Source organism: Anabrus simplex, chromosome 1, assembly GCF_040414725.1.
Source record: "Anabrus simplex isolate iqAnaSimp1 chromosome 1, ASM4041472v1, whole genome shotgun sequence".
Lineage (NCBI taxonomy): Eukaryota > Metazoa > Arthropoda > Insecta > Orthoptera > Tettigoniidae > Anabrus > Anabrus simplex.
In genome coordinates, this window is record NC_090265.1 from 1298489674 (window position 1) to 1298504530 (window position 14857).

Consider the following 14857-nt stretch of genomic DNA (forward strand, 5'->3'; position numbering starts at 1 on the left):
GAAAAGTTCTTCCGTATGAATCTTCGGTTTGCAAGCTGTCCACCAGATTAATTTGTTAATCTTCGGTGTCGACGGGCTCTGCTCCGCAAATTCTTTGTTCCGCTCCTTTCACTTGTGGTTTAACCCATATTCTTTGACCACGTGAGTGGTGTTCTTCGTGAAATTGGCGTTCCTTGAATGTTTTGGCCTTTTAAGGTTGACATATTTTAATGAAGTGTTAGAGAGTTTTTGTGTTATAACTTTGTGCTTCGCAGTTTCCTGTATTCGTTGGACTAATTATATTTGTTTCAGTGGCTGGGTATACCGCTGTTGGTGAAGCCCATTGTAAAAAGCAAGAATTACATTCGTTCCATGTGTGTTTTTTTACGATGTGCATATTCTTTGTTTACAAGATTGGCGTCTTGTTCATTTAATGGTTTAGTACTTCGTGTGATTTGACATGTTTTAATGAAGTGTTTGTGTTTTTTATACTTTTATGTGATGTTCAGTATCTAGGTTCCTTTTGATGTTTTGGTAGATATCGAGATATTTGTTCTCGGACATTTTCATACGCTATATATCTATTGTAGATTATGAATAAATCCAATAGAGTACTTCCAGACATTTAAAGGGTTATGTAGAAGTGAAAAATCTGGAGTAAATAAAGATATACGGTTGTTACTAGAGAAATATCTAGAGAAGTATGTATACGTACTTATGGGCTGTAGACAGGACTCCCTTATGTTGTATTCCACTGCTTATGCCGTCTTTTGTTTCTTTTTTGAGGTCCAGGGCTAACACCGATGAATGGGAGTGCTATGTCTCTGAATTCTCATTATCTTTGTCCATATGACTAACGCGGGCAGTTCAAACAGCAAAATAGCATGACCCCTGGACCAACAAATATATTACTTTTTTGTTGAAAGGAAAATACATGATCCCTGGACCAATAAATATATCATTTAACCCTTAGCACTCACGCGGCGGGCCATGACCGACAACGAGAATATCCCGCATAGGTCCTATGTCGGGCAATGCCTGACATGACGTTCTTCCGTATATAACTCCTTTATTAATAATCTTGACCATGATGGTCGGGATTGGATCCGTATTGACTTACACATGCATGCCACACGTAATATTTACATCATCACACTGGTAAGGTTTAATATTTTTACCCCGTTGTATTCTCATTTGTTCATGTCGGAGCCTTTTGTTAATTTTTAATTCATTTCCTTTTTATAGACCATTTTAACCTATTTTCAACCTGGCTGCATAATACATCTATCAACAGAAGATAATGGCAGGACTCCAAGTTTTAACGCAACTTCATTTATTTTTGTACAAATCCAATTGAACTACGCAAGATAGTATTATAATTCCTAGGACACCGTAATTTCACATCATTATACGACGCTGTGTCCAATATTTTAATTTAAATAGACATCATTTTAACACCCATTAACGGTGGATATTGGCAGGACTTCAAGTTTTAATGCAATTTCATTCATCCTTAACTCGACATTTTTGAACTACGCAAGGCAACTTCAAGGACACTGTGAATTCATATCATCACAAGACGTATTTAATTAGACATTAATTAGACTATATTGTGTTTTTAATTTGTACTTGACAAAATGGGATTTTAATTCTATGTTTGTACTATCCAAAATTTTTAAGTGTCACATTGTCATACTCATTGTTTTGAATTTTAATGGGGGCCCCCGTATTTTAGTCAGGTCTTATTGTATACTGAATTTTAATCCACTAGCTGAGGAAGAGAATGCATAATATTCTCGAAACATATACTAGATGTTAAGGTGAAAGGTAAATAAATGAATAGTATTGACTAGGCGGACTATCTTCCAACATATTTACTATAACTCCTTTGTCGGTTACGCGTGCATGAATTACAGGTACAGTAAGGTACTGCAAACCTTCGACGAAAATTTGAAGCCATGTATAGCTATAATCTCTTTGAAATCAGGCTTTGTGCAGATTCTTTACAGACCATGTGAGTTTGTAAACAAACATTGCTTAGCAAACATGGTGTCGTTCGAGCAGCGTGAGAAAGAAGTTGCCAGACTTTTAGGTGAAAGTAACTTTGATTTCAGTGATAGTTGGAGTGATTCTCAACTAAATGGTGAGAAAGATATTGCGGAATGAGATTGTGTTGGTGAGTTGAGTGATAAAAATTCCGATAATGAGAAAATTATGATGAATGGTAATGCTGGTACCTCTTCGGATGGATGGATGGAGGGAGGAAATACCGCGACACTGACTTGGATTTCAAAAGCTCATTCACAGGTACGTCAGGTTATAAACAACCGCATGGTTGAATGACCTTGACCTTTTCCAATTATTACCTTTGACTGACGAGTTATTGTCGGAAATTGTGTGCGAGACTAACCGGTAACATTCAAAAGATTACGCCCCTCATACGTGAGTCTATTAGGGGGTCGTGGATGGATGTTACTTTTCCTGAATTCAAAGCATTTTTAGGCGTAATCCTGAATATGGCAATGAACAGTAAGCCTAAATTACGATGCGAGAGTGGTTTTTTCAGCAATACCTGCAGAAAAAAGCCTGGATTACATCCCGGCGAGTGTTTTGGGAAGTTTCACACAATGCACTATTACAGACAAAAAGTGACTGTCTGAGATAATTTTAGGTTTGAAAATGCTGAAAATTGCACCTGAATACTGTAGTGTACTTGTATTATATTTATTTTGTGCTTGCTTTAGCTGATTTTTTATAAATATGCTGTCAGTATGTTTGTGCTCTCTGTTATCCCTCTGCAAGCAGATTCTTAAATGGAACTGGAGAGGCAGCAGTGTTCAGAAGAAAAAGAGGGTTAATGAATGAGTCATGGCATAAAACGAATGAGCAATATGAAGAAAACGACAGCTAATTAATGCAGTTTTGTTGCATTGAGTAGTGACTGCATGATTTCACAAAGTGTAGCTCTGCGTAAAAGGTAATGATTAGTGCATTATAGGAAGTGCGATATATAATAATGCAATTTGAAATGTATTTTAATAAGTGTTGACGTATAGCTAGTGAGAGAAATCGTTGAATGTACAGTGCATTTTACGAATTACGTGTGCTATAATCATCAAACGTGGTGAGAATCCTCGGCGCCATCTTCATGTAGGTTCACCAAGAGTTTACAAGTGATAAAAGATCATTGCCGTTTTGACGTAGGTTCGCTAAATATCTGTAAGTGATATAAGTTCATTGTGAGTAGCAAACTCCATAGAATAACATTTAATAACATCAAAGAAGCTTCAATCAAACAGATACCATGGCTACAAACAACACTGAATCAAATGGAAATATCACCATGCGCTGTGGGAAATGCAGTGGAAACTTCGACAATGAAGGTAATGCCATCGGCTGTGATGGGAATTCAAGTAAATGGTTCCATAAAGAATGTACACAACTGACAACAGAATATAATTCATTTGAGGTAAAAAATGGCAACCTCCTATGGATGTGTAATAAATGTAGAAATCAACTCGACAATTACGGAGTAAATACGTCCCCACCGGAGGATCAAGACATGAAGCAGATTGTGTTAGAAAATGAGATCCTGCAAAATTCTTTAAGAAAAATTGGAGGAAATGAGTGACGTTCTATTGAAAAACATGTCACTTATTCTTGAAGCACAGCTACAACAATCCGAATACCTGGCAAACAACTGAAAGGAAATATCTTACGCGAATATAACCTCCACAAAACTGCTACAAACCTACAAAATCAACTGCGACACAGACCCAGAAGCGCATACGAGCAGAGAGCCAGAAACTCATAGAGCAAAATTTCAGTTATCCAAGCAGTAATAAATAATCTGGCCGAGTACAGTATACAGAAGACTCCGCCCAAAACAGAGAATACAAACCTGTGACACATCAGAGAAATAACGAGGCTGACACAGAGCGTCGACAGTATGAGAGAAGAAACGAGGCTGACACAGAGCATCGACAGCATGAGAGAAGAAACGAGGCTGTCACAGAGCGTCGACAGTCTAGGGTAAGAAGACACGGTACAGGAACAAAGAAAGAAGGGGGAAAACTATGTTCAGCAGAACGTCTCGTGTGGTTTTATGTTGGAAGATTGAACACTTCTGAAACGGAAGTGGAGCTAATAGCGTACTTAAAAAGAAAACGGAATATCAGATGTCAAAGAATGTACACTCCTGAACTCTAGATCCACATTCACAAAGGCCTTTAGCATAGGTATTCTGTATTAAGATAAGGGAAAGGTTGACAAAGAAGACTTCTGGCCAGAAAGTGTGACTTTTCGCCCCTATAGATTTAACTAGGAATAATAAACATGATGAAACTACAATAAGGAACCCCGCGATCAGAGACACGTAACATAGGAACTGATATTAAATGTTTAATATGGAACATAGAAGGGTTGGCAAGTGTACTTGGTGCATTATCTTGCAATAAATTCTCTGAATATGTTATAGTGGTGCTTACAGAAACATTCTCATTGAAAGAAATTCATATAAATAATAAATATGCAATCCACGTGTTTAGCAACTCGAGGTGAGTCTGGGAGACCAAAGGGAGGGCTAGCATGTCTGTTATCAGCTAGAATGTCACCTTTCAGTTTAGTGCATAAGACAGACATATTTTCATGATGAAAACAGCATCCTTATCCGTGATGTGCGCCTATTTTCAACCTGAATGGAAAGAACACGACATTATAAATGAACTGATGTTAGGTATCTCTAAATTGGGAAATGCAGATCATCTTATAATTGCTGGGGACCTAAACTGCCGTATAGACGTTGCAAACAAAAAAGCGGAGGTGGTAGTAAATTACCTGGAGACAGAGGGATTTTCGTTACTGAACAAGAAAAATGAGAAGACATACATAGGCCCAAATGGAAGCAGCACTATTGATCTTATATTCAGCAATAAGATAGGTCCCAAGGAAGTGAGGCTATCTGTACTAAAAGAAATACAGTAGAACCTCGATAATTCGAAATCGGTTAATTCAAAATCGCACGTAATTCGAAGAAGCTTTCGTTCCCGGAAACATGAGATACAGTTTTGCATGTTATTTAAATTGTTTAATTCGAAATACGAAGTACATTGTCGGCCCCATTACCGAAATTCAGACTTTTAATTCGAAACTGCCTTTACATTTTAAAACAATAGTATGTTACAGAGTAATTTCAACTCAAAATTTATCCGCGTCATAATAGAATGCGTGTTCCGGAACGTGGAGGGGTAGCTTTCCGCACTTACACTCACTTCGGTGGGTCTACAGTGCGCTTCATGATTGCCAAGTTGAATGAAATCGGAATTCTTTTGTATTCAACCTTTTAAGGAACGTCGTTACATCATGCAACAGGCAGGGTGCGGGAAAACAGAATGCGCGAACACTGGCATGCCGACAGTTGACGAAAAAGCGTGGCTTATATAATAAATTCGTAGACACCGAACAATACTGTCATTGCCGATGAAACTGCATTGCTTTATTTTAATGCGAGCCCAAATGGTCTTATGGTTTTAAAGGAGAAAGTGCCACCCGGGAATCGTACAAGGGTCGGGGATGGGGGTCATAGTAGTGCGTTGCAATTGCAGTGCACATGGAAGCGAGAAACTTTATCCCCCAGTCATGGAAAAGTTCGATAAGCTACAATGTTTTAAGGCCGTCGGGCACTTTCATCTCAGTACAAAGCATCTAAAAATGCAAACAGTACAGATATCCAAAAAATAAAGCATTTGCACAGGGGAACCGACATTTATCCTCGTCTTTGAATTGTGTGATTTTTTTTCTTTCGTTGCGTGAGGTTATGTTCGTCAGTGATTTATCCAAGTGCATTATTTGAACATTGTAAATGCACCTTGTTGGATACATTTCGGAAATAGTTTTTACATGGCATTGGAAAGGTTTAAACTGTGAATCGAGGTGATTGCATGTATTAAAGGGTCTTAGAATACTTTGTGACGCGGCAAGTGTTTACATTTCTGAAATCCGAGAGAAGTGCCATGGCAGGAAATCGTACAAGGATAGTCATAGGAAGGTTTGATTTTAAGGGCATCGGGACCTTTCTGTGTAAATACAAGGCATCTAAAATGCATACAGTATAGTACTCCAATGAATAAAGCACTTGCACATGGGAGCCAGCATAGATTTCTCCTCGTCTTTGAATCGTGCTTTTTTTTCGTTGCGTGAGGTTATATTTGCCAGTAAGATATGTAAGTGCATTATTTGAATGCTGCAAATGCACATTTTTCGATACATTTTGGAAATAGTTCTTTTTTCATGGAATTTGAAAGGTATAAACTGTGAATTAAGGTTAAATGCATGCAGTAACGGGCCTTAGAATATTTCGTAACGCGGCAAGGGTTAGTAGATCTGAATTGCGAATTGGCGGTTAATTCGAAATCACATAATTCGAAGTCCGACGACTTCGAATTAACAAGGTTTTACTGTAACAATGAGGAAACACCTACCAGTAGAAACAGAAAACTTCGATTAGTTAATCAAAACCAACCACAAGAAGCTGCCGATGCGGAAAATCGATGAGGATTATAGAGGCCTGTTCTGTATTAGTACCAATGGTCTTGAATGAAATACATAGTGATAAGTTAAATGGGTCCCTTCAACACATGGGAGATATAATTAAGCAAACGTTAGTTCCACGAGATAACAAAGAAAAGAAGTCTAAACCATGGTTTAAACATATCTGCTACAAATCCTGGAGAGAAGTGTTAGATGCCCTTCATAAAGCCCTGGAATTTCAAACACCAGAAACACTTGCAGAATATTCCAAAAGAAGGAAACACTATAAAGCAATAATTAAAGATGCAAAGGAAAAATTACAGAAAACGTCAGAAGAAAATATGATCAAGAAAGCAGATGAGGAACCATTTTCAATCCTGAGGCAGACAAAACCAAAATATATGAGGCAGATCCCACTAGAAATCTGGGAAGATCATTTCACTAAACTACTACAAGCAAAGGAAACCCCGAGACTTGACTGATGATAGTGACTGGGATACAGCAACAATTGAATTATTCAGTTGACGAATTAGAAGTCGTCTGTGAGAGTAAGACTAGGAGAGCAGGAGGTCCAGATAACATACTCTATGAACATATCAAAGACATTTCGGCAACCCTAAAAGAACCTGTCACGGAACTTATGAATCAATGTCTCAAACAAGGAAGGGTACCAGACAAATGGCGGGAGTCAACTTTAAAAGTACCCCCTATGCGTGGGGGAAGCAGACAAAGAATACACCCAGGGTATCCCCTGCCTGTCGTAAGAGGCGACAAAAGGGGCGACCAGGAGATGATTGGATTAGAACTATGAAACTACTTGTGATTAGTACCATTGCGCGTATTACTACATTAGGTACCAAATAGGTTTGTGATTAGTAGCAATCAGGAGCACTGTACGGTCAGGCTTTTACGGTACCTGTGATTAGTAGCACTATATGAGACACCAGGGTTCTGGCTTGCCTATGATTAGTACCCACTGTATAAGGAACACCACGTGATAGTACGAGTCCCTGTGGTTAGTACACACGTGATGAAAACCATAGGTTTGCGTTGCCTGTAAATGGCGCCGCTATGTGTGAAACCACATACGTCTATATTACCTGTGCGAATTTCATTACCTGTGAGTAGTACCATAATGTGTGGAATACTGCGAGTCTACGATACTTTTGATTAGTACCGCACTATGTCACATACCATGGTTCTATTTTCAAGCGATAAGTACCATTATGAGTGGCCGTTAACCTATATTTTGGACCCCTTTAGCTTGCAAGCATCATTGATTCAGTACTGAGCTCTAGAAGCAGTCCCTTGGTCAGTATTACTATTGTTCTCAGTCAGTTTCTGAGACTGAGGCATTGCGGGTCGGCTCCACTGATTGTTTTAACTTCATATCCATCTGTTCCTTTTTCGTTCTCACGCTTCGAATTCTGGTCAGTGGAGGATTTTGGATTTTTATTTTGTCATTGCATTTCGTCTCATTCCTAGATGTTAGGCCCCTTAAAACAACAATCATCATCAACTTTAAAAGTGATGTACAAGGGTAAAGGAGATGTGAGTGATCCGAACACCTACCGTGGAATCGCTCTTGAGTGCACATTATTGAAGGTTCTTACAAAAACAGTGACAAATAGATTGAGGGATATAGTAGATGAAAAAATACCAGAAGAACAGTTTGGATTTAGAAGAGGCAGATCAACAATCCAGGCAATCAATTGCTTGCTTGAAGATATACAAGAAGCACTCAGGTTGCAGAAAGGAAAGCTCTATGCAGTGTTTGTAGATTTCTGCAAAGCTTTTGACTCCACAAGCAGGAGCCTGATCCTTCGGAAACTGGAAGAGTTAACAGGGAAAAGCTGCTACACAAAGCTTATTAAAAATATATTCTCAGAAAACTATGTGAGAATATGCGATGATTTAGCACAGTCAAAACCAATCCTTCAGACGGTGGGGTCCTTCAAGGGGATCCTCTGAGTCCACTTCTTTTTAATGTAATAACACGTGATGTTACAGAAGTAATTGCCACGATTCGTGCATAAATTTATCTATACGCTGATGACATGGTAATTGTATCGCCATATTGAGATGAACTTCAAAAAAGCAGTCACCAATCTGACAAATTGGTCAAAAAACAATTTAGAAATTAATGATCAGAAGACAGTAGTCATGGTTTTTAGAAGGGGAGGAAGAAGAGCAGCATCAGACATAATACGCTACGAAGGTTCACCTTTAAGGATTGTTAATACATTCAAGTATCTCGGAATTACTTTTCAGACAACTGGAACCACATTTACAGCTCACATAAAGGAAAGGACTCTGGCTGCAATCATAGCAATAAATGACATAGATCACCTTAGTCAACTGTCAATCAAAACGGCCTTGAAACTCTTCCACCTCAAAGTTACTCCAACTGTCACTTACGGCATTGAAACAATTTGGACCTTCCTGAAAAAGAAAGATCTAAAAGAGATAGACTTGTATGAACTGACCCAAGAACCTTTCTTCATTGAGCACTTGCGACATACAATGACTCTACAATCAACAAAGGCATATCAAGAGCTCTTACATGAAGACAAACATTTGGAGTAATTTCTATACAACGGATGCAATGACAACAGTCAATTGGTGTCAGAGTTGCTTCGACCTCAGACATACAGTGACCCGTGCAGCTGTCCAGGGCTTCCATCACAAGGCATGTGTTGTACCTAGATTTCACGATCCGAACCATTTCTGTGTATGTCGATGGTGTGAGAAGTTCTGTGGTCGTTACCACGCACTGGAGTGCCCGAAGAGACAGTGTTCTCTGACAAAACTTTGTAATGATTAAGTTTATACCCCTGCACATTGTGCGCTTTTCTGTGTAAATTAAAAAATTAATGCAAACAACTTCAGTGAGTAAAGAGATCACACCCGAAAGTGTTTAGACAAACGCTTACTTGTGCCAGGCTCCTCATTTTCATTTATCCTGTCCGACCACCCTTGCTAAACTCTTACTTTTCCGACCCCGACTGTATTAGAGAAAATTACAAGTAACATTCGAGGCCTAGGGAGTCTTTCATTTTCACGCCCTTCGTGCCCCTTGCCTTTCTTTGTCCGTTACTTCATTTGTCGAAGTGACGGATCACTATTTTTTTCTCTTTTATACCCCCTGTGGGTGGGGTTTGCAAATGAAGAATACACCCACAGTATCCCCTGCCTGTCATAAGGGGCGACCAAGGGATGATCAAATTGGAACTATGAGACTACTTGTAATTAGTACAATCGTGCAGGGAACACCATGGGTTGCATTTACTTGTGCGTAGTACCACTATGTTAGGTACGCAATAGGTTTGTGATTAGTAGCGACAGTGTGTGGGTCCTACGGTACGTGTGATTCGTACCCCTATATGAGCGACACCATGGTTCTGCCTTACCTATGCTCAGTTCCCACTGTGAGGAATACCATGGGATAGTGAGAGTCCCTGTGGTTAGTCCATTTACGTGCAGAACGCCGTAGGTTTGTGTTGCCTTTATAGTTTTGCATTGCTTGTAAATAGTGCCGCAATGTGCGAAACACCATAGGTCTGTGTTACGTGTGCGCATTACACTACCTGTGAAAAGTACCATAATGTGTGGAATACCACGAGTCTACGCTAATCTTGATTAGTACCGCAACATGACAAATAGCATGCTTCTACTTTCCTTGCGATAAATACCATTATGAGAGGCCGATGGATGACCTGGATTTTGGACGTGTTTTGACTATAAGCATAATCGATTCAGCATCGTGCTACAGAAGCGGTCCCTTGGTCAGTAATACTATTGTTCTTGTGCCAGCTTCTGTGCATGTGAGGCATTGTGGGTCAGATCCACTGATCGTTTTAAATTCATATCCATTCATTCATTCTTCGTCCTCATGCTTTGAATTCTGGTCAGTGGAGGATTTTGGACTTTTAATTTGTCATTTCATTTAGTCTCATTTTGTACCATTAGGGACCGATGATCTCGATGTTAGGCTCCTTTAAACAACAAACATCAATCAACGTTGGCAGGTATGGTAATGCTACACACTGCTGACTTGATATTTGACGTTATGTTAGTTAACGAGCTTATGTTCTGTGAAACAAGATTTCCATAGGCCTACACTAAATCTTAACAAGGTGTTAACTAACTCTGTTATTGGATTTATAACTGTGGTTGATGAAACTGGCCCCTGAAATTCTGAAAGTTTGCATTTTTGCATTATAGATTGATTTTCTTAAAATCCTGTATTGTAGTTGTAAAATTTTGTTCGATTTGACTGGCCATCTGTAGAATTAACACTCATTTGTCTTTTATTTTCATTTCATTCTAGGTCTCCATTAAATTCTAATCCTGAGAGAACTAATGAGGATGATGATTCCAATGTGAGTGGTGGAAACAAAGATCGTGGTCGTGAGAGAGATCGTGATCGTCAACGAAGAGGTGATAGACCCAGCCGCTTTGGTCCACGTAGTACCAGTCTGAGCCGTGAGAGAGATCGTGGTGGCAGGAAGGGTGGTGCTTCAGAGAGACGTATATTTGTGTCCAACATTGCATACGAGTATCGTTGGCAGGAATTGAAGGATCTGTTTCGAACTGAAGGTAAATTCTAATTGATAGTGGCTGTAGCTGTGTGTTAGTACTGGCAGTATTCTCTTTGATATTATCATAGTCATGGTATTTTGTTTATGTATACTGTTAGTAAGGGAGAGAGAAGTTTGTCAAAGTTACAGAGAAGAACTGATTGTCAGACGTCTGTTTACATCAGTAAACTGATTACAGTATCTTTGGATTGGAAGGATAATTTCTGTCAGTGTCCTTGTAATCCAGATCACTCCTATACATCAAGTCATTTCCCATAAACAATTAAATTCAGATGATTTGTTTCACAGCCCAACAATATGTATTGATATGAAATAATCCACTCGAGAAGCAACTTTTCTAAATCTTGTTGCTTTGATACTCTTGTGACTGGGGAAGAGATTTATTCTATTTTATTCCTGTATACGGAAACACAGGTTTTTAAGATAAAAATTCGTTTAAGGCTCTTTTTAGCAGTGAAATGTCATATGGCTTTTAGTGCCGGGACAACCCAGGTTTGATTGTGTCTGTATGTATTTAATGCCTTTTGACAGTCTTTCCTTTGCGTTATATTCTAGCTGGTGTGGTCGATGCAATTACTTCTTCGTTTCCCAATAAAACAAGGAGAATTCTTGGAAGTCTCCAGAAAGCGCTTGGGGAATTTACTTCAGGGCAAACAAGGACCAATTTGAAGTTAGTTCTAGCGCCTGACTCTCAGAAGCAGTCATAGGCTAAGTTTATGCATGAGCTTTCATGCTTGAGCTTTTTGAAACTAAGGATTTTCACTTTCCTCGCTCATTTTTTTTTGTGAACAAAATTACAGGCTCGGTGATATAATTGAACGCTTGCAATGCTGTTGCGTGCCCAGTTTATAATCGGTTCTCATGCTCCTTTGTATGCATTCATTATTTTTAACATCTTAAAGAGAAAAATTATTATGAAAAAAATACATCTACTTAGCATTATTCATATTATCATATTGTTATGATGGATGTACAGTAGAAGTCCGCCATATCGAGTACTGCATATAACAAGAATCCCGTTATAACGGTAATTTTTTTTGCGGTCCCTTCACAATTCCTATATTAAACTGTGTATTATCCTTCGGTTACAGCGAGAGCCCTATCACTGATGCATCCGTTATTACGAGTGATGAAGCGTGCACGATTTTTTCCGATGCCGCTATTTATGCAGCCCAGCGAATTTGTTGCGTGCGTTCGATTACCTTCGGTATCGTTCCTCGCTATTTCCACTAGAGAGTTCTCTCGTCGACTTTCGAAGGCGATGTCCGAGTCAATTAGTAATACCCGTCGACTGCTGTTCCATAACGAAAATTCAAAATGAAAGAGGACATAATTCGTAATAAATGTGTAAATGTGTCCGATAATGGTTGTTACCTCGTTAAAAATACAGGCTGACTAAACGATCGCTTGATTTTAATGCAAAATGATGCAATTAAGTAAGAATGGGATACACCTCGATATATGGCAGAGTGCATAATTGATTTCAGGGGTTAGTTTATATTTTCTCGCGTCTGGTTAAATTACGGAAAGGCTATTATCGTGTAAATTTATAGCAAGAAGACTATAATTTCTCTACTGGCGCTTGTGCGTGTTTTCATCATACGTATAAGAAGAAAACTGGAACGTTTGCCACAAAATGCGGTCGATCATCTTCGGTACAGTATAGTTTTCTCACTGTGCATTTGCGAGCTCTCTCGTAGACATTCGGAAGCGATATTGGAGTCGATTAGTAATACCTTCGACTGCTGTTCTCTAAAGAAAATTCGAAATGAAGGAGGATAACACGTTTTCGTAATAAATGCGTAAATAACATGGCCGATAACAGTTGTCAACTCGTTAAAAATAAAGGCTGAAGTAAACGATCGCTTAATTTTAATGTTATACCGTGCACTGAAATTAAGTAAGAATGTGACAGACCTCAAGACATGGCAGAGTACATTACTGATTTCAGAGGATAGTTCATATTTTCTCGCGCCTGGTTAAATTTCGGAAAGTCTATTCACATGTAAATTTTTAGCGAGGACGGTATAATTTCTCTACGTGCGTTTCAAATATGTGATACATGTGATACAAATATATGATACATGTTAGGTTAGGTGACGCCGTTTAAAGAAGAAAACTGAAATGTTTGCCACAGAAGCCTCTGGAGTGATACTGTATTTCTCCGAATTCAAGACGACGGTTTTTTTCTCTCAGAATCTTATGCGAAAAATCAAGGGTTGTCTTGAATTCGCGGCCTAACAGTAACGAATGCCACTGGCAACTACTGCGGTAACCACGCTATTTCTTTTCACCCCCGCATGCGCACACACACAACTCGTTGACAATAAACGACCACCTCTTTATTAAACATCGCTAGCTGCGACAACTGGTTGTACGGTGCCTGTGTGTAATGTCACTGCATCTCTGGAAATAGTGAAGAGAGAATGACATTCTGTTAGCCTCTACAAAATCGTTTCTCAAATCTGCAGAATGGCATCAAAATATGCGAGCCTTCGAATTCTCAGAAAGGCCACGGCTATTCAGTGGAAGAGTTATAACGCGTCTACCGTACCTGACGCTTAGTAAAATTTTTATAGACAGCAGGAACATTTTCGTGATGGATAGTCGTATTGTAAAGATACGTCGAACAGGTATTGCAGGCAAATTATCAACGTGTTCTCGTCGATATTATGATGCCAATTTTTAGTTAACTCTGGGAAATGTAGAATAATTGTGCAGCCGCAAGAAAAAAATGCGTACTGTACAAAAAATGCATTCAGTGGTCCGCAACAAGGGTGCTTTAAAGAAGTCGAAGATGAAATTGTGAGGCATGTGCACGAAAATCTCAAGGGCAGAATGGCCATACCGTTGCGCAATAAACTCGTTCGTTGACCTTCAACGTCCGCGATTTGGTCTCGCCTGCTGCTGAAGTTGGCCGAACCCGGCAAGCGAGACGCGCGTGTAGCGGTTGCTGGTTATATCTGATGCTGAGTAAAAGTAAGTTTTATAGACAACAAGAATAATTTCCTGATGGATCATCGTATTGTATTGCATGTGGTAGGTATTGCCTGCAAATTTTCAGCGGGTTCTTTTCAGTGTCCATTTTAAGTTAGTGGTCATTAAACCTGCGGAAATAAAGAATAATTGTACGAGGGCTATTTTTTTTTTTTTTTTTTTTCAAGGTCCGATCGGTCGTGACAGTTAAACGCCCGCGAATATATGATGAACTGCTGCACAGATGTGTTGCGCAACGTCTCTGAAATGACCGTTATGCGCCTCACCTCAGTCCCGTCAGTAGTGAACGTGCAGCGCGCTCGTAAACATGGCTACAACGATCGCTTCGCCCGCCAAGTGTGAAGTGCGCGGTGTAATTAGATTTCTTCAGGCTGAGGGGTGCAATGCAGCCGAAATTCATCGCCGAATAAGTCGTGTGTATGGTGAAACGTGCATGAGCGACAGCAAAGTGCGACAATGGTGCAGGAACTTTACAGCAGGGCGTACAGACGTCCATGATGCAGGATGCCAGGGAAGGAAGCGTGTGTCGACCGATGATCTTGTTCAGCGTGTGGATCAGGTAATTCGAGAAAATCGTCGGTTCACAGTTTCTGTGTTGAGTGCTTCGTTTCCTGAAATTTCCAGGTCAGCTCTCTACACAACTCTGAGTGAGACACTTCAGGACCGCAAACTTTGAGAGATGGTTTCCGAAGATGGTGTCTGACCGTCACAAAACACAGCGAATGGGCGCTGCTTTAGCATTTCTCCAGCGC

General features: G+C 39.6%; 1 protein-coding gene across 1 annotated transcript in view; it reads left to right on the top strand.

Moving 5' to 3' along the window:
- Positions 1-14857, top strand: part of rump (rumpelstiltskin) — a 187770-nt gene that overhangs the window by 15770 nt on the left and 157143 nt on the right. The window contains exon 2 of the mRNA XM_067137703.2: positions 10838-11106. Within this exon, the coding sequence (XP_066993804.1) occupies positions 10838-11106 (269 nt within the window). The remainder of the gene's footprint in view (positions 1-10837; positions 11107-14857) is intronic.